Genomic DNA, 27,999 nt, shown 5'->3' on the forward strand with positions numbered 1-27,999 from the left:
TCTCTCGTGGGGGTCCCAGACATGTCTTTTCAAATGGGGGTCCGTGGGCTAATAAGTTAATTTGGGCGTCCTTGACTTGAAAAGGTTTGAGAACCATTGCTCTAGGAGGGCAGTGGTTCTCAAAGATGTGGATTCCAGGTACTTAATTGTGGGTTCCTTTATGGGGGTCTAAATTGACCCATACAAGTCTATAACTCTAACAGCATAGGCCTACAAATGGAACCAAATGAACCCGTTACCAAATGAACCCGTTTCATTTTGTCAGAGTTAAGGGGAGACCTTGAAATTTAAAAGGTTTGAGAACCACTGCTCTAGGGGGCAGTGTGAGCACGCAGAGAACGTCAACGGTGTGACCCGGATGATGTTCTTCACATCTTTATATCCCACAATTCCTTTTTCCGTCTTCCTCTTTCCCCTCGGCAGCAATGTCTAAGAGAGGTATGAAAAACATACTGGATAAATCTATCTTCATCTACCTGTTTAGCCCCGCCATCCGAGTTTCTAACCATTTCTATGTTTGACAAGAAATGTTAGAAAACATTCCTGTGTGCATGTTGTTGAGATTGCTGAACTGTTACGATGTTTATAAATGATTGTCGCGCGCTAGTTGTAGAAGCCATGTTAGCTTAGTTTGGCAAGCGAAGTCCGGTGGTAGCCGATAATTATTCACTTTTTGGTCCATAATAACCGGAGTCATTGTATTAAGCAAATAGCAGCAATGTTTTAACATCCATTGAATTACTTGACTAACGTGAGGGTCTAATATAACGTGTGTTTACGACTGCAGACTGATCGCAGCTAGGTTAGCTAGACTTGGGCTTGTTTCTGTGAATCGTGGGTGTTAGCCGTGGTGGCACTGACATTCAAACTGACAGTATGCGTAGATAAGTTTACAGCTATTTTTATGAAAGTGTCCTAAACTATTTGATTTGACGGTGTTCCTACTGTAGCCTACTGTTTGTTTGCTGATAGATGGGCTAACGCATGCACCGTAACGTGCAGGTTCACGTAAATATTGGAACTGACAAAAGTTAAGTTCTGGTGTATGTAACTCGGATGTTAAACAAACATACCATTATAGAAAACCATATTATAAATATTATAAAGTGACGTGAATTCTCTGCGCTCCATCATGCACTACCACAAGACACTTTCAAGCATAATCTCACATACTGTAGTTTTTGGACCGTCTAATATGGAGGTTGTGTTTGTGTCAGTTCAATAGAATGATCAAAGCATTATAGGTAATGTAGTTAAGCTCTTAAGCCTTGTTTGGTACCAATAAAAACAGAAAGCTTGATTTCAAAGCATTCTGAATGTATACTGAAAATGGCAAAGCCTAATCTTGTTAAATGAGATGCCGTACATAATAAAGTGGTTCCTGTTTAAATGAGCCATAAAGCTTATTTGGATCTCATTTTAGTTGACCTTTATACCAGTGATTTGTGCTGTCATGAAACTGTATTTTTTTCTTATTGCAAACTTCTAATACATTCTTTAATCAATTGAATGAAGCCATTCCAATATATCTAGAAGATACTCAAAAGTAAATATATTGTTATCCCCCTTCAAAAAAGCACTTGCTTTGTCTGGTCAGTGGCTGGGTGAGTTGTCGTAGAAGGGAAGAGTGAGACATCACTGTGGGTGAGATGGCAGTGAGTAGCCATGACTGACTAATCTCAATCAGTGATGAGACAAATTGATAATAATATACTCAGGTGTACTCAAGAAGTACTGAACAGCCATTTTCCAATTATATTAATGCTGAGTACAATATTGACCCATTTTCTGTTCTCCCCTCTCCTGTGTGCCGCAGGACGTGGTGGGTCTTCTGGAGCCAAGTTCCGCATCTCACTGGGTCTCCCAGTGGGAGCGGTTATCAACTGCGCCGACAACACAGGTTTGCTTTGCACGCTTTTACAACATTATACCTTAAACATTGATAGGTTTCTAAGACACTTTAAAGTATGTTAATGGAAACCATTCCTAGCTGATGTAATTATCTACACTTTTAATATTTTACTGAAGATGGCAAAGCCTCATCTTGAATAAAGCCACTCCAATATATCTAGATGATACTCAAAAGTAAATGTATTGTTATCCCCCTTCAAAAAAGCACTTGCTTGGTCTGGTCAGTGTCTGGGTGAGTTGTCGTAGAAGGGAAGAGTGAAACATCACTGTGGGTGAGATGGCAGTGAGTAGCCATGACTGACTAATCTCAATCAGTGATGAGACAAATTGCAATAATAAAATACTGTATGGCAACGTGGTTGCTAGAGTTGAGATGTGCTCAACATCTGTGAAAAAAGACGTTTGTCTAAACTTTAAATGATTGTACTTTTTATATTTGGCAGTCCAGCATTGATCATCAGTGTGCCACCAAATGTTTGATGTATGCACATCATATTTGAATTGGGAATTGCAGAAAATGGTCATTAAACATGTCCATTTTACTATTGACTCTTGAGATTTCATGCTGTCTTTCTCCTCTCCCTCCCACCTGTCTTATTTGTCCCTGCAGGTGGTAAGAACCTGTACATCATCTCTGTAAAGGGCATCAAGGGTCGTCTGAACCGTCTGCCTGCTGCAGGAGTCGGTGACATGGTCATGGCCACAGTCAAGAAAGGCAAGCCAGAACTCCGGAAGAAAGGTGAGTCCAAGAACTGTCTGCAAGTGGTCATACTATGGCTGCTACTCAACTTGATATTTATCTAGCATTTGCCATTAGTTTTATAGTAGACTGAGTGTACTCCTAGTATCATCACGGTTTATTTAAGCCAGAACGCAAAACGTGAACAATGCAAAGACTAAATATGCATCCCATGAGCTTTGATTCTTAAAGATAGGTTAACTTTTTTGAAGCCTCATGTTGAATATAACTAGTCCAGAATATCTGTAAGACACTTAATATATAATGTGTTAGAAATGACCCCCCTTCAAAAAAGCACTTGCTTTGTCTGGTCAGTGTCTGGGTGAGTTGTCGTAGAAGGGAAGAGTGAGACATCACTGTGGGTGAGATGGCAGTGAGTAGCCATGACTGACCAATCTCAATCAGTGATGAAACAATGATAAAATCTAATATGGAAGTAAAGTTGCTGGAGTTAAGATGGCAGGAGGTGCTGATCAGTAGAAAAACATACCGTTTGGTTCTTAACATTTTGGCATTGTGTTCTTTTGGGTTGTCTGTGCATTTGAGACTCTGGTATGACTTGAGTGTAGCACCTAAAATGATTGCTGTTTGTATGAGCCCGTCTGCAAGAAGAAAACTGAAAGCCAAGACAACTTGCATCGCATGAGCATTGATTCTTAACTTGATTTCTTTCTTTTTTTCTGGGGTGTGTCTGCAGTGCATCCTGCGGTGGTGATACGGCAGCGGAAGTCGTATCGGCGAAAGGATGGCATGTTTCTCTACTTTGAAGACAACGCAGGCGTCATAGTAAACAATAAAGGAGAAATGAAAGGTGGGTTAATTTGCTCTCTGCTTGTTTCTTATTTATTCCCAGACATTAGTCTGCATTAAACTACATTATTCTTCTTTGGGAAAGCATTATAAAAATCATTTTAGTATAGTCTTCTGCAAAAGCAAAGTTTGTGTCCTCACTTTTCCTCCGTCGAACATTTCATTTAGATTTTTGTCAAGCAACATGAAATGCTTTGGGGGAGGGGGGGGCGCACGATATAGCCATGATGTAGCGGTATAGTGATAAATGGGAATCGTATTGGAAATTGAAACAGTGTACAACTTTACTGTCATGGGTGAATAGTTGCACTGGGTTAATGGCATTAATGTGCAAATTACTGCAAGCATCCCCATAAATACAGTCATCTGTAAAACCTTTTAACAAACGCAGAAAAGGAAGCTTAAATGTTAGTCCTTTCAATAGATGAAGGCAAAAACTCAAAGGTTGTAGAAGTGTGTAAAATGAATCAGTCCAGAATACCTAGAAGGCACTTAATGCAATGTGACAGAAATGAATTATCCCCCTTCAAAAAAGCACTTGCTTTGTCTGGTCAGTGGCTGGGTGAGTTGTCGTAGAAGGGAAGAGTGAGACATCACTGTGGGTGAGATGGCAGTGAGTAGCCATGACTGACTAATCTCAATCAGTGATGTGACAATGATCAAATATAATATGGAAGCAATGTTGCAGGAGTTTAGATGGCAGGAGGTGTTGATCAGTGGAAAAACATTCTGTTTGATCCTTTACATTTTGGCATTGTTCTTTTGGCTTGTCTGCACCAAGCAAACCTTTTCCACCCAGCTATTTAAGATTTAAAATGGTATAGTGTCATTCAGTCCTTCTGGTCCAAAACACGAGGGCTGTTAACTTATTGCCAGTACTTGAGTCTAAGCTTTGTCTCTTAGGATCTTATTTGTAATGATTTAGTTCCTGTGTTTCTCTGGTGTCCATACAGTCTACACATTTTGTCCAGATCAATTGTTTTTGCATCAGCACTATTGTAACAGTGAGAGCGTACTGTTCCTCAGCATAGGGTCCACAACGTTTTCTGTTCCACTCAAAGATCTTTGTCACATCACAGGTTTACACTTGTTAAACAATGGGCGAAAGTTTTGATTGTGGAGACGACAAAGAAAGTTGTAGCTTATTAATTTTCCATGTCTCATACTTTTAAATACATTTAATACTAATTGTCTTTTTTTTTTCTCTCTCTCTCTCCATCCCTCCCCTCTTTGGACTCTTTTCTCTTTGTCTGGCTCTCCATCTCAGGTTCAGCCATCACAGGCCCAGTGGCCAAGGAGTGCGCTGACCTCTGGCCCAGGATTGCTTCCAATGCTGGCAGCATTGCCTAGTCTGGACCCCGCATTTGTTTGTTTTCAATAAAAACTGTTGTAAAGCCAGCCAATTATGTCTTATGGTGCATTTCTTTCACTACCAGGCTTTATGTCTTGGTGTGTATCTCCTCAGATGTGCCACTAGGGGGTGCATTTGGTCTTTGATAGCAAGAACAGCAAAACCGATCATTTGTCCCATGTAGAATTTATTTGTTAAACATCAACAGGTCTTCCTGGAGAGTGATTTACATAAAGCTAATGGTATGTACAGGTGAGAAGGGGCATACATAAATAATATACACCAATAAATGTCTTGACAAACTGGTTCCCAACGATGTTAATCATATGACCCCTTGTATTGAAGATTTTCCATGAGGTTACTTGCTTTCACCTGGTGTCCTTGCAGTTCCCCAGACCTCAGACTAGTATAGACCTGGTACTACTGTCCTGAGGGCTGCAGTTGGCACTAGCCCAGAAGCTAAAATATCAGTAAATACAGTGTAAACCTGAGTAAATTAACTGCCCTCCCTGGTATAAACGGACTGGTTTAGCCAACCGAATGGCACCATTAACAAATCATAGGGTCTATGTTTTTCATTTCAAATTCATGTGAAAGTTTCGATTTCACTTAATTTGGAAGTAAGGTCAACAATTTTGGTGCAAGTGTCAAGCACTGATTACAAATTGGCTTCTAGAGCAGTTGCTAGTTTAGTTTATTGGCACGTTTGTATAGAATATTGAACAATACATATGGAAACAAAATACAGTGCAAGGAAAGGAAGAAGCCAGAAGGCTTATTTGGAATCCTTTCCTTATTGGAAGAGGTAATTAACAGATTTAAAAGTTCAATAAGAACAATACAATACAACAAGGGGAGCAGCTGTGCAATAAAGAAATAAAAACAAACATAACACCAGTAAATTACATGTGTACTGCAGTAAGGAAGAAATAAGATATTGCTTTAGATGTTTAAACCCCCCCCCCCCCCCCCCCCCCCCCCGGTTGTAACTTTTGATTGGATTATCCGATCTGAACATGAGATGGATTCATGATCAGGTGTAGCATTCGGTATACAAGCGTATTATTAACCATAGAATAAATGATTAATTTCCAGTATTGGTGCATATCCACAATGTATTTGATGCCTGCCTGTCTGCTACTTTGAGGACAAATACCATAGCACTGGGAAAATAAAGGATACTGCTATGATGGAACATAAGTACTGTTAGAAACCAGAACAGATGAACGTGTGCACACTGGATGTCTATTATATTTATGAAGACTTCAAAATGTGGGCAAATTCTTCACAATGGGTTATTTACATATTACATGTCGCTGTTCTAAAATTAAATTGCATACAGTTAAGTGCACTAACACTCAGTGCATGTTAGGGAAGCTACTCCCATCAGTAGGTAAACTACAACATGCTACTGGGAATTGTAATTAAGCTGCTAGTTCTGCTACTTTGTAACTGCTTCTCCTTAACACTGCTAACATTAGTACATTACATTAATAAAACAAACATTTATCTACAATTCAATACTGTGACATCATAAACATGAGGTTGACTGCTCTGCTCTAGTTATGGAAAGTGTGTGAGTCACTTTTTCTTGCTTACACAGTGATTCAGTGTGTTTACGTGGTCAAATGGGTCATCATCACTGGCCCTCACTCCACCTCACAGACGGAGACCAGCGGGGCGACGGAAACGATCTTAGCCACCATCTGCCCCGACACTTGGCACCCGTTCCTCTTCCTCGCCCCGACCCAGCATATCCACACCATCTCCACCCATCCATTCATTCATCCTTTTATCGCCATCCCAACCTGACTCGTCTTCCCTCCATGACTCAGACTGAGGGGGGATTTTAGTGGCAGGCTGACAGCACATTTGTTTATGTAATGTTATTGTTTCTGCATTCACGCTTTACTGTGAGGACAGTGAGAAGAGACCAGGAGTTCAGTTCAGCCTATACACAACCTACCTAATTTTGTTAAGCTCTATTTCTCTCTCCGCTAACTCCATCATGGTATCAGATCCAGTCTGGGGCTAAATTCACTCCCTTCCCCGCCCCCCATCTCCTCATCCCTGTAGGGGGGCTGGGTGCCAGGGCTGAGGCCAGACGTCAGGCTGGGCTCGGTACGCTGCTCGCAGGTAGCCTGGGGGTGTGTGTGCCAGCTTCCATCACGGTACGTACAGTAGCACACGGTCTGCTCATCGATGTCCACGTGCTCCCCAGCCGGGATCACCCGGTTACCGGCAAAACAGTTTGGACCTGGAGAAGACAGGTAGAGGAAGCACATAGGGCTGCTGCAAAACGGATTGTCCATTATTGTTTATCAAGACTTTTGTTTGGCCACACAGAATGGGCTTATGCTTATTCCTGCATGTAATTCCTCCTGTGACACTACTTAAGTGGCCCTCAACCAGGAAAACAGGAACATCAAGACTGACCTGACAATGAGAAACAAAGACACTGTCTTTATAATTGAAATATAGCATGCTTTACTCATGATATAACTTATAATCCGTCATTTCACTCAGTTATTTACTTTGGGTTTATTCATTAGTTTGGCATATTCTTTACTCAGAAGTACAAAGAAAGTAGAGTTCCTCTGAAAAGAATCCTAGAGCTTTTCTTTGCAGAAGTGACAGCGTTCAATTTGGCAGACGTGGAAAAAACGGAGGGAACAGAGAGGTTCAGCACAATGCTGCGTCCAACCATCTGTCTGTTTTTATCCCTCTGTCTGTCTGTCTGGCATAATGACTGCTAGCAGAGCACATTGTGGATTACAGGGGACAATGATATACACAAGACTGGAATGGAAAGTGAAGCGCTGCATGTGGATGGATTGCCTTTGAGTTTAAACAGCATGGAGATCCCTTTATTATAGCTGCTGGTTTTGTTTATGCAATCTGTTTGTTTGTTTGTTTGATGGTGGCTATTTTTACATACTTTACAGAACTCTGTGCCTTTGTTAAGTAATATTGTGTGCAATAAATATTCACTCTAGCTAGCCTTATACTTCAAAGGCCCTGCAGTAAAGGCACTTAAGGCAGTGAGTAGCAAGAAACTGCAAACGTTCAGCAGAGTAAATACTACCAATGCAAACTACTTTAATTGTATTTGAAATATTTCTTTAATTGTATTGTAAAGACGTTACGTCTTTACAATGCTTGACTGCTTTCACTGCTATGAAAGGACATGGTAAAGGCCCAGTGCCTTTGTACGTATTATGGCATAAAGAGTGTTGAGTGTTTGAAGCTGCAGGGCGTGTTAGATGACATAACAGTACTGGTTGTGGCCGCTGCAGGGTGAATACCACTCACTCTGAGATCCTGCTAATTATAGAACCAACGTGACACAGGGGGACACAGGGATGTAGAATATACTCTTGTTGTGTGTGTGTGTGTGTGTGTGTGTGTGTGTGTGTGTGCGTGCATGTTTGAGTGCATGAGAGAGCAAGGCAAGATGTAATAAGATGTTGCACATGTTACATACCAGCGCCCTGTAGACACAGTGATGATCTGTTAGTTACCGTAATAAGGGGTCACTGGACACTGAAGAACTTCAATAACCTGTGGCTATAAGTAAACTCTGCGTGTGTGCGTGTGTGTTTGAAGGAATTAGTGAGGACAGAGCAGGAATTGAGGACAAAGTGGGTGAAAGACAGCAGAGGGAGCGACAGTATGGGACAGACATTATTATGTCCTACCTGTCTTGCAGACCGGGCAGCAGTGGTTGGGTTCATAAGTAGGGTTGACACAGTGGGGTGCGGGGCAGTCTGAGATGGTACAGTACACCTCTCTGTTCGCCTCACAACGGCACCTCTCACACCGTGATAACTGGAACAAACATGCTCGCACACACGCACGCACACACACATACACACACACACACACACACACACACACACACACACACACACACACACACACACACACACAGTCACACAGAGCTGATCTGTTGCAAACTTTGTTATACATGACAGGACATACTGTGAATTTGCATTGAATGCCCTCATACATAATATAGTCTATAGTGTGCTGATGATATGATGACTCAGTAATTGGTTTCTAATGGCCTAATAAAACATGGGCTTTGGCAGTACTGTGGCAGTCAGTCACTTTACTAGCAGTCTAATAGACCACATTTACATGTATCATATATAGGCTAGGCCTATCAGTCTGTCTTCTTGTCATTTGTTGCAGCTCAGTTTAGCCGTCCATCTATCGTCCTCTGGTTATGATGATAATGACTTAACTGAGCAAATGGATAATGACAACAACTGCCCTCTGATGGAAAGAACTGCTGTTTGAGATTCTAGACACAAAACCAGGGGTCATCATGAGTATGTCCATAGCGGACAACGTGTGTCCATGTGTGGCATATTTTAGATTTAGTTTTTACATAACATCATAATGTTCTTATTTCGATCATAAGACTCAATTACTGTCAGTCTCCAGGTTTTCTTAGGCTAAGACTATGCTGATGTATTTATGACACTATGGCACATTAGGAGTCCACTAGTACAGCGGTTCTCAAACGTATTTATTTTCAAGGACCCCCAAAACTCTGAGTGTAGGCTACTATTTGATTGGTTGATTGATTTAATACTTAAAGCAGTTTGCAGAAAAAAGCACAGGAAAGTAGCAATACAAGGTCATACAAGGTCTCTGCTAAGAGGATTTAAACCCAAGAAAGCACTATGGCTTGTTTCCATTGGGGTGCTTTGTACTCAATTAATTGAATAATGAATAATAATAATTACAAATTGTTCCAGTAGCCTACACTCTCAGAGTTACAGACCTGTAATGGTTATTTTAGGCTAGCTTTTTGTGTTCTTTGCTCTTTCTTTGCTAATATTATTGTCCGGAATGTACGCTCGTTTGCATGTCCATGGCAATATATATATATATATATATATATATATATATATATATATATATATAGGCTATATATTGACAAAAATGTCCACCACAAGACAGCATTGCTAAGTGTCCCCACAGTCCCCATGCACAAAACACATTAATGTATCCATCTACTGAGTAGGCCTACAAAATTGGTGTGGGCTAGCCAACATAGTTAAATTAAATTGAGGATTTGAACTGCGTGGGGAAATAATAATCTATTCTTCTCACCCTGAATTCCTCGAGCAGCCGGTACGTCCTGCCGCCGTAGACGCACACCTTGGCCACCGCCTCGCACACCGGGCAGCAAGCCTTGTACCTGATGCGTGTGCACCGCGGGTGGATGCGCGGGCACTTGGGCCGGACGCACACAGGTCCGTCCACGGTGCACGTGCAGGGGCACCCCGAGGGGCTCGGGTAGTACACCTTATACATATAGAAATAAATATATAAAACCCAAGCAATAATTATTTAAATTGTAAAATGAAATTACTTTTTTGTTAATTTATTTTGTTCTAACCTCCCCGATGGCGTAAACAAAGCCGTGGTCATCGATGCACCTGTGGTGGAAGTCAGATCAATCAATAATCTCTAGCCCTTACCCGTTCGAAGATAATGAGCTCCGAAATTATGCAGTGTAGGCTACTGTCCAAAAATGTGTTTTACTCACCACTTGCCCCGATAGTCGCCAAACTCATAGTCCTGCGGGTCCGTTTTGGAATTGGAGGAAGAGTACTCCGCCTCGACGCGCAACTCCAGACCGCGCAAGACGAGCAGCAGTGAGATGGAGAGGCAGAAGAGCGTGCGGTTCCGCTGGTAGCTCATCGTTAATAATAATAGTAATTGTTACTACAATAGTTAGGTCTATAATAATAACAACTTCATGTTAACGTGTGTGGAGCCGTTAAAGAGGTTCCCAACACTGACCATCTGTCCGTTTGGTGTGACGCACGCTGTGCGCTCTGGTGCGCCTTTTAAACCCTGGTTTATACTTCGTGGTACGACGGCACTGTACACCCAAAACAGCGGATCTGCGCACTCACAAAGCTTCAGGACGGCTATTTTCGCGACAGGCTTTGATTGATTGATTGATTGATTGAATACTATTAGTAGGCTACTGGGCTGGCAGCCAGGTCGCCAGGGTTGCCAACCGTGCCAACCCTCCTGAATCTGCTGGAGTCTCCTGAACTTTGACCCCATCTATCTCCTGACTGAGGTGCTCCTGAATTTGCTATCAAGCTACCAAAATTCACCAGAAAACAGGAAATGACATACTAGGCCTATATGTTCAATTTCTTTCTGAGGGAGCTTAGGGTGTGTGGGAGGTGCATGAGATATTCACTAAAGTAGCCTACCGGTATAACCATGATCGGGAGACGAACCCCATTATCCGATGGCGTGTATGTTACCACTCAACTGAGCTGCATTGCTGCAACACACAACTGTATCTCACAATATCTCTCCATTATTAGAGATGTCTCAGACTTTGCTTCAGTTATCAAATCGACACGTACATTTGGCGTTTTAATGGCTGAAATTGTTCCCATGCATGCTATTAAGCCTGTCAATTCTTTCATTTCAAGGGCCCACAATTTGTATTGTATTTGGCCACAGACCCCAGAGGACAGAGTCTGTAGAAAAGGCATCATTAACGTCTTTGTGCAACATTTAATTATGGCCTTTGGATTGAAATCGAAGTGTTTATAGATTGCTGCAGCCTGTAGTGTGAAACTGAATCAGCTGGAATTTAGAATCTGAACGCAGCTGCCAAGTCGCCTGTTCGTCATTCATCGGCAATCATCGGCGCCGCCGCCGCGCCACTCGGGGCGGCAGAACCGGGATGTTGTTTCGACGTCTCAAATGCGTCAGGAACCGGGACGGTGTTTCGTCTTCTTGCGCCACAGAAACGGAGAAAACACCGTCCGAGTTCCGGCTGCTGCACATACCTCCAAACACCATCCCGGTTCCTGCAGGTTGCAACACACACACACACACGCACGCACGCACGCACACACACACACACACACACACACACACACACACACACACACACACACACACACACACACACACAGCCCATGGGAAGAGATGTAGATTTATACAGAGTGTTATTTAAAACAGCAACAAAAATTGCATTCCTGTCAAAAAGTAATTGAACTTATAACCGTCTGTCCTTCAGGAAGATTTGTAGATCAGTGAGTCACTGAGGTTTTCAATATTTTAACTGGATAATAAGACAAAAGGTAGAGTCCTGTTTCTATTGCGGTTCCAAAACATTCAAACATCTAGACAAGCTAGAAAAGTGAGTCCCAAAATCAAGGCGAAACACCTGGAAAAAGGTGAGCCCCATCAAGACGAAACACCCAGAGAAAAGTGAGTCCCATCAAGGCGAAACACCCAGAGAAAAGTGAGTCCCATCAAGGCGAAACACCCGTAGAAAAGTGAGTCCCGTCTGACTTGGACGGCGTTCGCACGTCGTATAGACGGCGTCCATCCGCTGGCTGGTAATGGTTGTTTTTTTGTGTTTGGCTGTGTTTGGCCAGGTCTGACTTGGACGGCGTACGCACGTCGTATGAACGGCGTTGTCCGCCGGTTCAGTGAGTGGGCAGAGAGGACAGAGCCATAATATTGTCTCCTCTATGTGATGCCAAAAATAGTAATTCATTACCATGCTACCTGCGCTAAGAGCCTGATGAATTATGATAATGCATTTTATTTGTATAGCACTTTTCAAAACAAAGTTACAAAGTGCTGCACAGAGCCAGGTTAAAACAATTTGATACACACATCAACACAAAAGAGAGTAGGCCTAAGTAGGCTACTATCACAAAGTGTAATATCACAAAACAAAACTATGTGCATGCATCGCACCTAGTAGCATATTGTAACGACCCTGCAAGAAATAGCACCGTAACTCGCGAGGCCAATAGCGTTAGTTTTCTTGGCGTTGCGGGTTGCTTCTTTGTCTGCTGAGTGGGGGGCTGGGGTTCGCCTCCCGTAGGAGGCGAGCTGCCTCACTCAGTTTGCTATTAACGATGAACAATATGTTTGTCTTTGTGTAGTATACACCTACCAGACGTCACTTAGTAATGATGAAGTGTTCTTTAGTATGTTACCTTTGAGTTGGTAAAGTTAAACACTCACACAATTAAACTGTGAGAAAAACGGGATTTGAACTTGGGAATTCTGTATTGAGAAACAATTGATCATTCCACTTCACCACATACCACTCGATTTCTAAAGAGCTTTTGGGTTCTTTTGTATTTTAATCTTGAAAATGTCAAAAATAATTGCTACAGAAATGTATGAGATTTGAACATGGAACCTCAGCATTGAGAGTCAGATCTTCAGACCACTCGACTAGACCAACTCCCATGGAAGTTTCTAAATATTATAAAATAGGTTTAGTTATTTTGTATTTTAACCTTGAAAATGTCAAAGTACTAAAGCAATGTAGGAGGCCTTGGATTTGAATATGAAACCTCAGGTGCTTTTGAGTAATTATTTTGTATGTGTATGTATGTAACACGGAAAGTATGAATGGAGTTTCTAGGTGAAGTTTGTACTTTTGTACTTTTTCCATAGACAATGCATTTGGGCGCCTAAGAAGCCTAAAGGCTTATAAAGAACTTTCCCTAATTTATAAAAACAGACATAAGTATACATATTTAAAAAAATATATATATACAGTACGTTCTGAAGCATACATGTCCACACTATACTATGATGTCTCTGTCTCAGTCATTCATAGTATAATGTCTCTTACTCTAGTCTTAGTAGAAGCCTTCTTTTCTCTCTCTCCCCCCCCCCCCCCTTCTTTTAGCCTTGAAAAATACTCCAACATTGAACTGTAGGAGAACAGCCTAGGATTCAAATGGAAACTCTGTGCTGAGAGTCCAATAATTAGGTCGCTGCCTTATCACTCAGAAACTTCTCTTGAGCCAAACCACCCCCAGGGCTTGACATCAACCTTTTGAGGCAGTTGTCCTCTGGACCTCTGGACAAGCACATTTCCCATTCACTTGTCCTTTTTCTTTCTTTCTTTTCTTTTTTTTTCTTTTTTCTTTTTACAAAAAACGCTGCTAGGAGCATCACAGAAAAGGTGAAACCAAGAGCCAGTAGACTACATTTAAAGATGTATTAGTTGTCCCGGACAACAGGACAAGCCTTAAGGCAGTTGCAAAGAGTTGCTTTGTTGCAGTTGACTTTAAAACTGTTTTGTTGCAAGGCGAATTGGTACAAAATTCAATAGAACACCTGAAAATATATAGGCCTGTTAAGATTACGTTCTCGGGAGGACCCTCCGATTCTGGATTCTGGAGGACCCTCCTGGATTCTGACAGTCCAATGTTGGCAACCCTGCAGAACACATAGGAAAGGCAGGCACAAGATACAGTACAGTTCAGATACAAGGGCTACTAATATGATTTAAACCAGGGCTGCAAACCCTCCTGGATCCTGCTGGAGTCTCCTGGATTTCGACCTCATCTCCTGGCAAACTCCTGGATTGTAATTTCTCCTGGATTTCGTATCAAACTCACAAAATTCACGAGAACACAGAATCAACTGATTGTACTTAAGAACAGCTTTGGGTACATGTAGTTAGTTATTTTCAATCACCGTCTGGTGATGCAAGCTAATCTTAAAATCACACTCGTGTGAACTGAGCGGTGGTGTGTGTGTGTGTGTGTGTGTGTGCAACAGCGGCCCTCCCTTAACATGTGTGGTCAGAAAAGGTTACTGCAGGCTACAGACAGACAGACAGACACGGAGACAGACAGACAGACCCACACACACGGCCACGTATAGGAGCGTTGTGACCACCGCTCAAAAACTATGTAGCATTCATTCATTGTGAAAATGGAAATGAGAGATAAGTCATGCATACATGACATGGCATATCATCCCATTAAGTATTAATACCAACCTTGAAATACTATACCACACACATGAAGTCAGATAATTCATCTTTATTTGGGTAGAGAATACATCTTGACAGTACAAAAAGAAAGATGCAAAAAACGTAGAGGCATTATTACTAAAAACAGTCCGATTCAAGTATGAAAACAGTCGGTTTTTAAATGCATAAGTTACCGAGGTTAGGTTTCAATAAGGGCACAATGGCCACTTCTAGTCGTGATGCCAATAATAGTCTAAGGGGAGGTATGTAGTCTGAGCTTTTCTAAAAAATAGCCAGTATGCATCTTTTTTAAAGTGTAGTTTTAATTAAATAATGTCTTGTAGCAACTTTAATTCTACTACAACAAGCAAATGGAATAGGTGCACTTTCAAAAAGGTATTTTCATATTCATAACATGTTCTTGTCTGCGATAAGGGACAGCATGTTGTGCTACGTTCAACAAGTGTTGCATTTGACTACGGTGATAGGTGTGATTTAATATACTGAACCGTTCGTCTACAGCCAAACAGGTCTCAGATGACATATTGCCATCATGTGTTTGTGACATTCTTTCAAGCTTTGTGAACTAGCAGTCAAACATATCATTTTATAGCTGTAGGAAACCCTGACCACAGGATGTTGTACCTGAACTGACAGACATGTTCCAAACACAGCCTTTTTAACAGTGCATGTTTAATAGGACAGCTGATATATTAACCTACCAGACTATTGGATTACGAATACAAAATAAAGTAACAAAATGTAGAGGTGACATAAGTAGTATCATAAAAAGCACATGGATGAGGGTGAGGTGTTGGAGGTTTTTTCCATGCCAGGTTGGCTGTATAGTGACAGAACACATACTCAAAGGCCATAAAGAATTAAAGGTCAGTTTCAGACTCAACTGGCATGGCAAACATGCATGGTAATTTCCATTTTATGTGGGAAAGAGATATGTTAAAGTGTGTTTAACCCATTAAAACCAATCGGTTTCATTTTACATTTTAGCATTTTCAATTCAAAAACTGCAGTTCTACAAGCTTAGAGTTTGTATGTCTGCTAAAATGTGATAACTACTAATTTAGAAGGCATCAGGTCTTAATGGGTTCATGTGGAGGCCTGTTTTAAAAATCTATTCAAATGTAGCAGGATGGTTACCTGGTCAGCAGATTTTAGGGATTATCCACCCAAACCTGTATGCATTGCCTCAGACTGAAGATCTTAACTTAGTGGATGTGTGAGACAAGCCATGGCACCATAGTACTTTTGAGGTTGAGCTTCAGGGACAGGTATAATGTAATGCACATCTGTAACAACTTTAGGAAAACTGATCAGAGACCTCTGGTCTAGTCATAGGACCACACAAGCAGAGTCAAAGGTCAGCATTCACATTATGGAATTATGTGCTTCATGCCTCGGTTCTGTGTTAATGTATCAGACTAATGAAGGGGTGGGGGGGGGGGTGTAAACTGACTTTGCTCTCCCAGCACTCAGACTTGTATGAGAAGTCCAATTTGTCAACATGGGGCAACCGTGGGCCCCTAGCAATATTTTATGGGTCCCAAAACTATTTCGAATTTATCACAGTGAAGGGCTTGACAATGACATCATAGAGAATCATAGAGAATGACGACGAAGGAGTGGCTTATTGATGTCCTCAGAGGGGGTGAAAGACATTAGCCAGGCCTCAACACACATTTGGTACCCTGCGATCACAGTGTGTGCATGTCACTTCTTCCTTCTGTCCCAAGACTGTATCTAGCAGACATTTCATGAGCAATTGCCTAAAGTAAATTGTACCCTCAACAACGTCAAAATGATGAAGTCTTCTTTGGTGACTTTCTTAATAAACCAACTGATCAGGCAAGTTTCGCACAATTCAAAACAAAATGACACAAATTAACTTAATTACTGAAATAGGAAACCGATTTAACCTCCAAATGTTTCCTCCAATAGTTTTGTGTGGACCAACTGTTGAATTTAACATTGAATGTGACTTGAATTTCATTCACATCCCCATAACCTGATTCAATATTTCAAATACTGAATGTTGACAACTGAATGCAATTTTTCCTCAATACCCACCCCAAAAAAATTAAAAAACAAACAAAAAAACTGCTACTTCTCCTTCCCACATTCGCTACAGACATAGCTATCATAGAAGTCCAGTCTTTACAAAAAAATCTTGCTGCACTGCTGCTCTCCTGCTCCACCCTTCAGTGGAATAGTTTGGAAAACAAAACAAAAAAAGACCTGCAGTACGGATGCAGGATAGTTACAACAGTGTGAGTTAGAGGGCTTGGGTGGGGACTTCTATAATAGCTACCACTATACAGCTCTACCTGACTTGGGGGTTTAAAAATGGCCAGCTACTAGATTATGCCAGTGGTTCTCAAAGTGGGGTTCAAGGACCCTCAGGGGTCCTTGAGGAGTTAAGGTCTGTAACTCTGAGTGTACAAATGGAACCACAAAAGACCCATTTCCATTTGTACACTCTCAGATTACATGAGGACTTTACAGTTTAGATTGGGGTCTCAGAGATGGACATCGTATTAAACTGGGGGTCCTTGAAACCACAACGTTTGAGAAACACTTGCTATTATGCCATAGGCTGTGCTGGTTGGCTGGGTGGTGGGGGAGGCGGCGGTGGCGGCGGTGGGGCTGGTTCTTCTGGTGCCGGGGGAGGGGGAGGGGCTGCGGGCGGGTTAGGATTCACCACGACCGAGTTGGGCTCCTTGGCCGCTGAGGGGTCTGGGAGAGGGACTGGAGGAGGTACGGAGGTGTTGCTGTTGTCAGAGGAGGAGGAAGGGGTCCCCGTGCTGCTGCTGCTGCTGTTGTCGTTGCTGGGGGTGTCGCCCATAGTGGTGGTCTCCCTGGGAGGGTTGTTGGGGGGCGGGGGCGGTTTGTCAGAGGGGGAGGAAGAGTGGGGTTCAGACGGAGGGCCAGCAGGGGGTGGTGGTGGTTGTTGTGGTGGTTGAGGAGGAGCCTGGGATGTGGTGGAGGGCTCTGCGGGCACTGCCTCATCTGTGAGTGGAACAAGTACAGGTAGGGGGTAGGAGACACGGGATGTGTCAGTTTGAAAATCCCATTTTCAATTCAAATTGAATGAATCCCAAAACACATCAATAAAATCTTCATGATAGCTACTGCTATTGACTGTTTGACTCTAGATGGGGATGTGAGGTGAACATCACCATCTAGTGGCTTAAAGGGGTACTGTCACCTAAAGGGGTTGAGGGGCAGATGGCACATGAGCATCTCTGAAAACGGTCTGAAACAGTCTGAAGCTCATGTCAGTGTAATTTGCCCCTCGTCCCCCAACAACAGCTGACCAGTACAGTAAGTAGTCATACAGTCAGACTATACAGACAATTAATTTGATTGGCTTATAATTGCGCATCCCCACAATGACATCATAAAAATATTAACTTGTTTTTTAAGATGATTCTTAAAGTGACAGTAACCCTTTAGGTGACAGGCCACCCACAGAAATATCTGAAAACACCATTCACGATTTTATACTTTTTCATTCTCACAGAATACAGTATGTACAATAGATAGATGGTTAGATAGATATACAGTATGTACTGAATGTATGCATGACATGTATTCGTGCATATATCCCCACCTGTCTCCATTGGTGTTGGCTTGTCCTCCTCTTTGCTCCCTGAAGTTGAGTTAGCTGCAGCACTAGCGTTAGCAATGCTCTGTTCCAGGCTGCTGCTGTTGGCAGCAGTCTTGTTTGCAACCTCCTGATGATGCTGCTGCTGCTGCTGCTGCTGCTGCTGTTCCTGAGCCTGCTGGGCAGCTTTCTCAGCCTGTTCGGCCGCCTCGCGCTCCCTCTCCTCCGCCCGGCGCCTGGCCGCCTCCTCTGCAGCAGCCATCTCTGCAGCCAGCTTCTCCATGTCCACCTCCACCTTCTGGCTGCAAAGCTGGACACAGATTAGATTGGATAGGATTAAGAGTAGATCTCACTTGATTGTCCCTGGGGAGAAAATCAACAGTAGCCTAGAGATAATACAAAATAATGCATGCATCAATCCAAAAATACAATCTTACTGGAAACGCATCCTTCTATAGCTGTGCTTACGTAGACCTGACATCTCAATTAAGAACTTACAATAGGGAGTATAATAGGGAGGGAGTAAATTGTACCCGTTTGAGTTCAGTGTTGAAGGAGTCTGTTGTCTCCAGGAAACGTCTCTTCTTGTCCTGGTGACGATCTTCAATCTGCAGCAACTCTGCCTCCAGCTTCCTCTGAAATATCAGGCACAAGTGAGAAATGGCGTTTCTTCTAACTAGAGGCGGGGAGTTAAAAATGTTAAAATGTGCTATTGGGATACATCTTTCCCCTTCAGTTTATTTCATGCAAAGTGCAGGTCTTCCTGATATACTACTGCAACAAGGTGGGTATTATGCAAGTTCTAAGTAGGCTTATAAGGCGGGTGTGTGTGTGTGTGTGTGTGTGTGTGTGTGTGTGTGTGTGTTTGTTTGTGTGTGTCCGTGTCCGTTCGTTGGGGACCTACCTGGTGAACCATGAGTGACTGGACCTGTCTCTTGAGAACCTGCATGCGAGCAGTGGTGACCACAGAGCGCACGTCTGGAACCACAATCTCACTCAGGATGTCGCTGATGAGTCGGTGGTTCCTCTGGAAACGAGCTGCAGCTGTGTGCTTCACCGAGAAACCATCGTCATAGTCTGTAGAGGTGAGGGGAAGGAAAGAGTAATAAAGAGAGGACATGGGGTGGTTTGCTCCATTATGAAGATTCTATTTTTTCTTTTTTTGTATTTTGTCAGACTATTATCTCTAGTACTGATGGAGCAATACAAGGCCTTAGGACCATCCACACCAAACACTATGAATGTAACTATAAATAAAATTATCTGAGCATCAAAACTGATGTTGACGTTATAGCAGTATGGACTCCACTTGAGTAAGAACGATTTAAATAACAATATACTTATAGTCACAGCTTCTGTGCTTTGTGTGGGCTGCCCATTATTCTACAGCTGGACAATGTTCTTCAACAATTATTACGTTATTTACTGTAAATAGTGTATGTGATTTTCCACAAACTACTGCAAATGAATTAAAGGGAGAGAAACTCACTCCGCTGGTTAACTACTATCATGTGGACATGAAGAAAGTGAACCATAACATATGTACCATCAGGGTCTTCAGCTGGCTGGATGCTCATGTAGGGCTGAATGTTACTATAAATACAATTATCTGAGCATCAAAACTGATGTTGACGTTATACTATAGCGGTATGAACTCCACTTGAGAACGATTTAAATAACAATATACTTATAGTCACAGCTTCTGTGCTTTGTGTGGGCTGCCCATTATTCTACAGCTGGACAATGTTCTTCAACAATTATTACGTTATTTACTGTAAATAGTGTATGTGATTTTCCACAAACTACTGCAAATGAATTAAAGGGAGAGAAACTCACTCCTCTGGTTAACTACTATCATGTGGACATGAAGAAAGTGAACCATAACATATGTACCATCAGGGTCTTCAGCTGGCTGGATGCTCATGTAGGGCTCTCCCTTGTCCATACGACTCTGTCTCTGTCTGCTCTCCTCCTCCATGGCCGCTTCGGCACGATTTTTGGCGTTGACATATGCCAGGTAGGCTGGGGAGTTGTGGTAGGCCTTCAGGTTGTCATTGTACTCAATCTGAACAATGGAAGGAAACACAGATCAGTTAGGGAGGCAGATGAGATAAATAAATGGAGATTCTAGTTTCAAGCTTTTAAGTGTTCATACTCTGGTCAGGGCCTCAACTGCACCTCACCTTCTCAGCCTCATATTCGTTCAGGTAGTCCTGCTTCTCTTCGTCCGTCAGGTCCCTCCACATCCCTCCGATGATCTTTCCAATCTCCCACAACTTCAGGTCTGGGTTGGATGCCTTGACCTGGTCCCACACCTGACGCACACACGCACACAAATATGTTGCACATGGTTAGGTCAATACAGCAGCTTGCAACCAAACGAAAATCTAAGTAGTGGTCACTACAAGAGAAAGAAGAGGAAAACTGGGAAAATGGTCAGATTTAGACCAGTAAAAGGAAGGAAGCATGAAAGAAGGTAAATAACATACAAGGGAGTGGGCTGAGAAACAAGAAGAGGACAGCAGTTCAAAAGAACGGGAGGGGGCACTGGGAATTCACTTCAAACTATCCATCACAACAGAGAGGAAGATGAGATCAACAGGAGAACAGAGGAGGAAGAACAGTGTGTTTCGGTTGAGGACGGCGGCGGTGGTGTCGCGAGACAGCTGTCTCCCAACCTCAAACCCTATGACCCTTCACCTCAGGGCCAGAGTCACAGACAGGGGCCTTGAAACCTGGGGGATCCGAGGCAAAGGGTATTTTCTTTTGGGGAGGGGGTTGTTAACAGAGGGGGCCTCCCCCTACAAACCTACAACTTGTTTGAGAGGGGGTGCTGGGTAGTCGGGACTCGGGAGCTAGGTTGGGTAGGTGGTTGGTTGGTTGGATGGAGTAACTCCACCTGAGACAAGCAGTAAAAGCAGACACCGTGGGTGGGTGTCTTACCTTCCTGCTTACCTTCCGGCTGTACCGCATGTAAGGCATCAGGGGCTTGTCTGGAGGTTTCGGGGGCTTTGGCACAGTGACGCCCGTGGCGTTCTGTAGAGAGAGAGAAAGAGAGATAGAGCACATTTGAGTAATGATGGAGCAGGAACAGTAAATCATGGTTATAAATAAAAAACACAAACAATACACATGGGCATATGTAGCATTCATTTATTTCCATTGATTAAATTAAAAAAAATCACACCTAGTGTGAAGTTACCTATTGCGATGTTGTATCTGCTTATTGTAAGTCGCTTTGGATTAAAAGCGTCTGCTAAATGCCTAAACTGTAAACTGTAAACTGTAAGTGAGCGGTGCTATTTATGAGTGTCCCAAGAAGCTTGGCCAATGTGACCCTGTAAGCCAGATTCAGGCCAGATGTAGCCCAGGGTCACATTGGCCAAAAATGTGACCCTGGGGCGTACAACAAACTTTAGACAAAGCCAAATGTTTTCCAGGAGCATCGCTCAAAGATACCACTCAAAATTAGACTAAAAGGTTTCATGGAAATGGAAGGGGACATTTGAGACAGGTACGACGAGGCCATGGCTTGACCTACTTTCAGGAACGGTCACACCAACACTAGAATGGGCTTAAAGACCAGATCTCTCCAGTTTTGTTGGCCAGAACACAGACAGGTACTGTGACGAGCAGCCGTGCCAAGTTATAAGCCTTGGATGACACACGGCAATGTCACACCAACAGCCATGATGATGTCATTCCATTTCCAACTGTCAAAGGCCAAACCATACCATGAACATTCAGGAGCCTCACACAATGGGGAGGAGCAGATCCCTTTTGTTGTTGACCTTAAATGCCAAAATACAAAATAATAATAATAAATTATATTATTATTTAGCCATGCGGGTCAGGGGCTCAGTATACAGCTCATCTCATTTGAATCTGAAAAACACTGAAAAGCGGTTTCCTCAAAGACAAGATGACAGGTAGACGAAGAGGATCAGTGGCTTATTGATACACAGCTGGAGGAGGGTGTGCATGGGGGACTGATGTCAACAATTGCAGGATTGAGATTAGGAGAACTGGCCATGCAGTATGCAGTGTTGCTACAGCTTACTATTGACATGCTGCTCTGCTTCAAGTCCAAATGACATTGCTAAACTACTTTTAAAATTCAAGCAAGTTGCAGTCAATGTTGGACAACTAATATGACATGTGATTGTGATTAACACCAGCCAAAGGCAAATATGTTTTGGGCTGCTTATGTATGAACACAAACCTGGATTTTTACATTTTATTCATGTTATATTTAATCAACAGTGCATGACATAAAAATCTAAACACTAATAATTGATTGTTTGATAATCATCAAAATCTATTACAGAATAATCTTGATTTCAATGCGAAACTTTCCATGGAATATCTTCCATGGAAAATGTACATGAAACGGTGTGAAAATGGATGTGGAGCAGCAAGTGAAGTGGAGCAAAAAGCTACAACACAGCTACCAGGGTAGGGTGTTGTATTCAGCCTCAAACTTTGTGCCAACTTTGACCTGGAAGCTGAAGGTGACTTTTTCCACACAAGTTCATAGGGGCAGGGTTTCAGCTGCGAGACAGGAGCCTGAACAATTAAAGAAAGATGCCCTGAAGTCAAATTCACTCTTCTCTTGTTTTGGCAAGGTATTTATAGTAACTAAAGCCAAATCCACCACCTACATTCTCCTGTCTCATTACTGTGAATACTACTTTTGCTGCTCTCGAGCGTCGTGAGCCATGAAGCATAGCCTAAATGACTTCTTAACTCTATAACGGCTTTTCCCATTTTCATATTCTTGACCATCCTGGTATTTAACTAGCCTGGCGGGGCCCGACGTCATACTGCGTTCATTCACTCATTCCTTCCACAGTATAACGTCTGGCCTTTAGCCTATTGGCAGCTTGAAAAGTGGGCGGGAGTACTTGCCTTGACAGACAGACTCCTCTAACCAATCACCATCTCTCAGCCAGTCGGAAGAACGGCAAACAAACACGTCTTTTCGGCCGATAAACTCCACTAGCGCATCCTCCGTGTTGCTTTTTAATTGTTGTAATTGATTCCAACTCTGAAATAACTGCACTTATTGCTTGTTTTATGGTTAGAGCGTTAACTGTTACACTTTTTGCATCGCGAGGGCAGCCATTGTTGTTTTGAAAATGCTGCAGCCTGCAGCATGCATCTACGTCACCGTCTACACATGGACCAATCAGGGAAATCTTTTCACTTGTTGTCAGGAAGACTACGTTTGTTGTGCGGAAGCATAGTGTGGAAGCAGTCACTGATTGGCCCAAATCACAGAATAATCGGTATACTCGCTGCCAATCAACGGAAGTCCAGACGTTATACTGTGGAAGGAATGAACACAGATATAGCGTCGGGCCCCGCCAGGCTAGTATTTAACTACCATCGACCTATCACCATTTTCTTTTTTTCTCTCTCTCTCCCTTCTTCAAACCTTCCTTTCACATTGCTTTAACCTTTCCAACCATTATTCATGAGCCATCTATTTCCACATCCATCTCATCTCCTTGCATACCACGCCATTTGTCATTCAGTGTATTATAACACTGCTTATAGCCCTTTCTTAATACAGCGTTAAAAGGTCCACTCCACTGGCAAAGTGCAAAGGAAAAAGTGCAAATGTGGCATTTGGGTGGAGTTCTAGGCCAACCCAATGATTATTAAAGATAGGGGTCTACCTTCACCACCAATTATTTCATAGGCCTAAAGCTCGGCTTCACATGCATTATTGGATTCAGGCACCTAAATTATCATTTAATATAATTGGTTGCATTATTTTGTCGCACCATTCTTGCAGCAACCAACTGTTCACAGACTTCACACATGAACTGTACTTGGAGATAACAGACTAGCCAGCCAGCAGTGAGAAGCAAATGTAATTCTGTCAAAAATCCACAGGCTGAACTTTCACGGCAGGTGTATCCTTTATTGAGAAAGCATCGGACTGTTCCATTTGACCCAGATTTAATGAACTAGGCGAGCTAATGTTAAGACTGGGAAATCAAGCCATCAATGAAATCCCAGTTGTGAATGACACCCCTAGCAATGGATATACAGGTAGTGTAGCAGAAATGGATAACAAAATGTGTATTTTTTTTTTGTGTGAATATTAAGCCAAAAACATGTGATAGATAGAATTGATGCATACTCGACATACAATATATGCCCACAATAGCAACTGGATTTTAAGCCAATGGAATGGGTCTTTAAGATCCACCCACTACCTTTTCCTCTTTCCCCTCCCTCTACTTTTTCCATCCCTCCTTCCATTCATTACCCTGCTGGAACCTGCGGTGCTCCCTCCCAGCCGGAGGTTGTTGTAGGCCAGATGGCTGTAAGGGTTGTAGCCCACAAACCCTGGGGTGGAAGGCAATTGCTGATGGAAGACAAATGAGACAAAACACGAATGAGAAATGGCTCACAAACAAGAGGAGGGAAGAGGAATAAACAAGTAAATAAAAGAAAACAAAAAAATAAACATGAAAAATTAAATATTTTTTGCTTGTTTGTAATGGTTTGCATATGTCATGTCATCATGCAAGGAAAAAATAAGCAGGCGACTGGCTGGCTGGCATTCAGGATGAGTGCACAACAGAGCAAACGTTGCAGCTATGACAGGGTCATGCAGAAAGCTGAAAATGAACCAGGGTTTTTGGTTTGACAAAGGTGAGGTTTACTTTGAAGCCAACTGCGGCATTACATTTCCATTGTCAAATGTTTCACCATGTTGTGCCCTGCTGCTGAATGCAAGGTTGTTGAAGTAAAATGCTATAATACATGTCGAGCATGTTTTCTAGCCTACTAAAATTATAGAAAGAATCATTTCTGTTTCTAAATTTTTATGCCACGATTTTGTAACCCATTTTTCACCCAGTGCCAATTGCCTAAGCTGTAATCCTGTGCGCTGCTCTCTCTCTGCCAACCTGGGGAGAGCCCCGAACTAAGCTCATGCTTCCTTCAGTGCATGAGGAGTGAGCAAGCCTCTTCTTTTCACCTGACGGGTGATAAGAGTCTGGGATTACTGCATGTTTTTGTGAGGGTACCTACCCTTGGGGACACAGGGAGAACATGCAAACTCCACACAGAAAGACCCTTTCGCCAACCCCACCTATAGGGTGTGGGCACTAATGACGCAGAGGAGAGAACACGACCACAGTGTGCCCCGGCGGGAATTGAACCCAGGACCTTCTAGCTGTGAGGCGACAGCACTACCGACTGCACCATATTTCAAATCCAAGATTTAAACACCATTTAGTTTCCAAGGAACGTGTTCCCAGAGCAACTGCAACAACGAAATATTGTTCAATCTCTGGGTTCATTCACCTCATCCATGTCTGGAATTGTTTTGAAGTGGTGATATGACAGGGAATGGAAGGAATACAAAGATGTGAAAGTCTCATGGTTGGGGTGGGGCGCTGGAAGAGATTGGTGGCTCACTTTACAAATTAATTAAGAAGACTGAGAACTAGAGAGAAAGACAGAGCGATGTGGAGGAATAACGTGGCTTTTAGCCATTATACCCAATAAAGTGTTAAAGTTGTACCATGTAACTTTTTTTATAAAACAAATCTTAAAATTGTCCTAACTGTTAAATCGCTAAAGTTTTAGAACACCCACTCCGTGAATTTCAGCCTGTAAAGCCTTCTCTATATATGTAAACTGCGATCCTTGCCGGGGACCGGATCTCGCGCCAAAATTGCGTCATCACACTACCGGCCAATCACAGCGAGGGTTATACAACTGCCGGCCAATCACAGCGCATCTTGAAGTGGGGTCGCTATGGCAGCCATATTTGTTGTCGCCCGTTTGTACCATCCCTTCTCTAGGTAATTTCGCCTACCAGGCAGGGTGAAGGAGTCCGTATCTCTGGAATTACTGAACGCACAGGAACAAGGGACCCCTCAAAAGATAGATCTCAGCGAGGTGGAGGCAGACGCGGGGGTCTGAAGGTACGAAAAACGGCCGAAAGACGCGGACGCGACCGCGGTTTGCTATAGGGCTAATGACCACTAGTTGGGCATCTTACACAGTATAGCTTTAAGATTCCTGAAAAGCAGTGTGATCATGTACTTACTGTTGTGGGAGCAGGGGGAGGGGGAGGGGCATAGGATGGCCGTTCTATTAAAAACACAAAACAAAACATTTAGTGTCAACTCAACTGTCAACGGTTGTTTATTTCTGCTTGGTTTGGGCAAATCCATGATGTGATAAGAAAACATTGTATTGGCTTACAGATACAGTTATCGATCTCCATTTACCCGAAGTAAAAAGTTCACAGTAGAGAACAGGTTGACAATCGACTTGATAAGTTCAAATAATAATCATTATTTGTTTCCTCAAATAAAACATAACTACTCACAAAGAGATCAATATAAAAGGAGTAGGTGATTCTTAATATTTAAATCTTACAGCCCTTTTCATATATGCAGAAGGTAGGCACGTTTACTTACTTGACATCTTGGAAGATGGACTAAGTTGTTTAAGCAATTTCCATCAGAGGACTCTGGAATAACAACAATAATAGAAGGTTAAATCAACCAGACACAGACAAAGATGACCACCACCGTCAGTATCTTAGGTAGTCTAATTCAACTCTTGATTGATTGAATCATTTAACAGTTTGCAAAAAAGGCACAGTGTGGTACGAATTATACAAAAGGTGCTAAAAGGATAACACAAAAAGACCCATTTCCAGTGTGGTCCTGTGTAATCCATTTATCAAGACATTTAAATACAAACAATAATATACAACAATTTGCAAAACATCATACACCTCTCTGAGTATTTAGCAGCAGCAATACACACACACACACACACACACACACACACACACACACACACACACAGTGACACACACACACAGGTAGTATCTTGAAAGCTTACAAGGAGCCAAACCCACAGCATTGTTTCTCAAAGTGGGGTCCTTGAGGGAGTTCCAAGGGGTCCCCTGTCCCACCCCAGCTAAATGATAGTTAGGTCTGTAACAGAGTGTACAATGGAACACTCTGTGTTGGACCCGTTGTACACTCTCGAGTCAGAAGACTACATTAACTAAGCTAAATTAACATTGGTTCATTTATGAGAGTCCCTGGCGTATCCTTTTCAATCATAATTTTTCAAAATTTCGGAGTCCTTGACATGAAAAGGTTTGAGAAGACACTACCCCTTACAGGTCCATTTGGTGCAGTTTGTACACTGTCAGAGACGTATTAAATGGCTCATTTTACTGTGTGCATAAATGAATGGATTGAGCATATTATCCAGCATGGCCTACTGGCCCATGGTGGCTAAAACAAAAGAGACTAAAGCCGGTGTTGAACATCCAATCTTCCATCTATAATATATAGTTTTAAGTTTTAACAGGAATTTATTTTAGAGCTAGATGTACAAACAGATCAGTAACGTAAGTGTTATTTCGACGACGTAGTCCGTCGACATTAACATATTTAACGTTGAATGGTGGTTTGTTTGGGCCAACGGTGAGAGCTAGCCTTTAGCCAATCCAGCAAGCAAGCAAGCCGCTAGCTGGCTAAATGCAGCCAATTAGCCAGCTAGCCTAGCAGTATTTTAACCTTGCTTAGTTTGTACTGCCGCACGGCTAACACAGCTATTCTCAAACAGTGATGATGTTAGAATCATTCTGCGCTGTGAGACGGCACGCAGATGCAAATAAATAGATGAAAATAGTGAATTAAATGTGAATGTACCTCCTTTTGTTCCCTCGAGTCGACGCGCCTGTTTGCACTCTGCACTCAGTACTGTTTGACGGG

At 42.6% G+C, this 27,999-nt stretch overlaps 3 protein-coding genes across 4 annotated transcripts; 1 reads left to right on the plus strand and 2 right to left on the minus strand.

Annotated features, from left to right (window-relative positions):
- The first annotated feature begins 398 nt into the window (after positions 1–398).
- Positions 399–4,863, plus strand: rpl23 (ribosomal protein L23). The gene is made up of 5 exons (XM_080724740.1): positions 399–438; positions 1,817–1,900; positions 2,522–2,650; positions 3,348–3,461; positions 4,728–4,863. The coding sequence occupies exons 1-5, from the start codon at positions 426–428 to the stop codon at positions 4,808–4,810; spliced, it is 423 nt and encodes a 140-aa protein (XP_080580866.1). The 5' UTR covers positions 399–425; the 3' UTR covers positions 4,811–4,863.
- Positions 4,864–6,817: 1,954 nt separating this feature from the next.
- Positions 6,818–10,529, minus strand: LOC308282805 (von Willebrand factor C domain-containing protein 2-like; the record flags this gene model as incomplete). The annotated part of the gene is made up of 5 exons (XM_080723192.1): positions 6,818–7,068; positions 8,510–8,639; positions 9,936–10,130; positions 10,225–10,264; positions 10,375–10,529. 5 exons carry the CDS (start codon positions 10,527–10,529, stop codon positions 6,818–6,820), a joined length of 771 nt encoding a protein of 256 aa, XP_080579318.1.
- A 4,169-nt stretch (positions 10,530–14,698) lies between these two features.
- Positions 14,699–27,997, minus strand: LOC308283255 (SWI/SNF-related matrix-associated actin-dependent regulator of chromatin subfamily E member 1-like). Of its 2 annotated transcripts, none has more exons than XM_080723645.1 (11): positions 27,937–27,997; positions 26,680–26,732; positions 26,304–26,347; positions 24,507–24,605; positions 21,182–21,262; positions 20,410–20,541; positions 20,120–20,291; positions 19,131–19,303; positions 18,760–18,861; positions 18,233–18,536; positions 14,699–17,628 (listed from the first exon to the last, which is right to left on the minus strand). In XM_080723645.1, exons 2-11 carry the CDS (start codon positions 26,684–26,686, stop codon positions 17,204–17,206), a joined length of 1,539 nt encoding a protein of 512 aa, XP_080579771.1. In that variant the 5' UTR covers positions 26,687–26,732; positions 27,937–27,997; the 3' UTR covers positions 14,699–17,203. The 2 variants fall into 2 exon arrangements, with proteins under 2 accessions (XP_080579771.1, XP_080579770.1); XM_080723644.1 differs by having other exon boundaries at positions 21,170–21,262.
- Between the last annotated feature and the right edge of the window lie 2 nt (positions 27,998–27,999).

The sequence above is a fragment of the Nannobrachium achirus genome (genome assembly GCF_963921795.1).
Source record: "Nannobrachium achirus genome assembly, chromosome: 4".
Lineage (NCBI taxonomy): Eukaryota > Metazoa > Chordata > Actinopteri > Myctophiformes > Myctophidae > Nannobrachium > Nannobrachium achirus.

Coding starts and splice junctions, on each gene's coding strand:
- rpl23 (XM_080724740.1), top strand. Junction 1,901..2,521: donor CAACTGCGCCGACAACACAG/GTTTGCTTTGCA, acceptor TTGTCCCTGCAG/GTGGTAAGAACCTGTACATC. Junction 2,651..3,347: donor GCCAGAACTCCGGAAGAAAG/GTGAGTCCAAGA, acceptor GTGTGTCTGCAG/TGCATCCTGCGGTGGTGATA.
- LOC308283255 (XM_080723644.1), bottom strand. Junction 24,606..26,303: donor CTCCCCCTGCTCCCACAACA/GTAAGTACATGA, acceptor GTCTTCCATCAG/CAATTGCCTTCCACCCCAGG. Junction 17,629..18,232: donor GCCAACACCAATGGAGACAG/GTGGGGATATAT, acceptor TTCCACTCACAG/ATGAGGCAGTGCCCGCAGAG.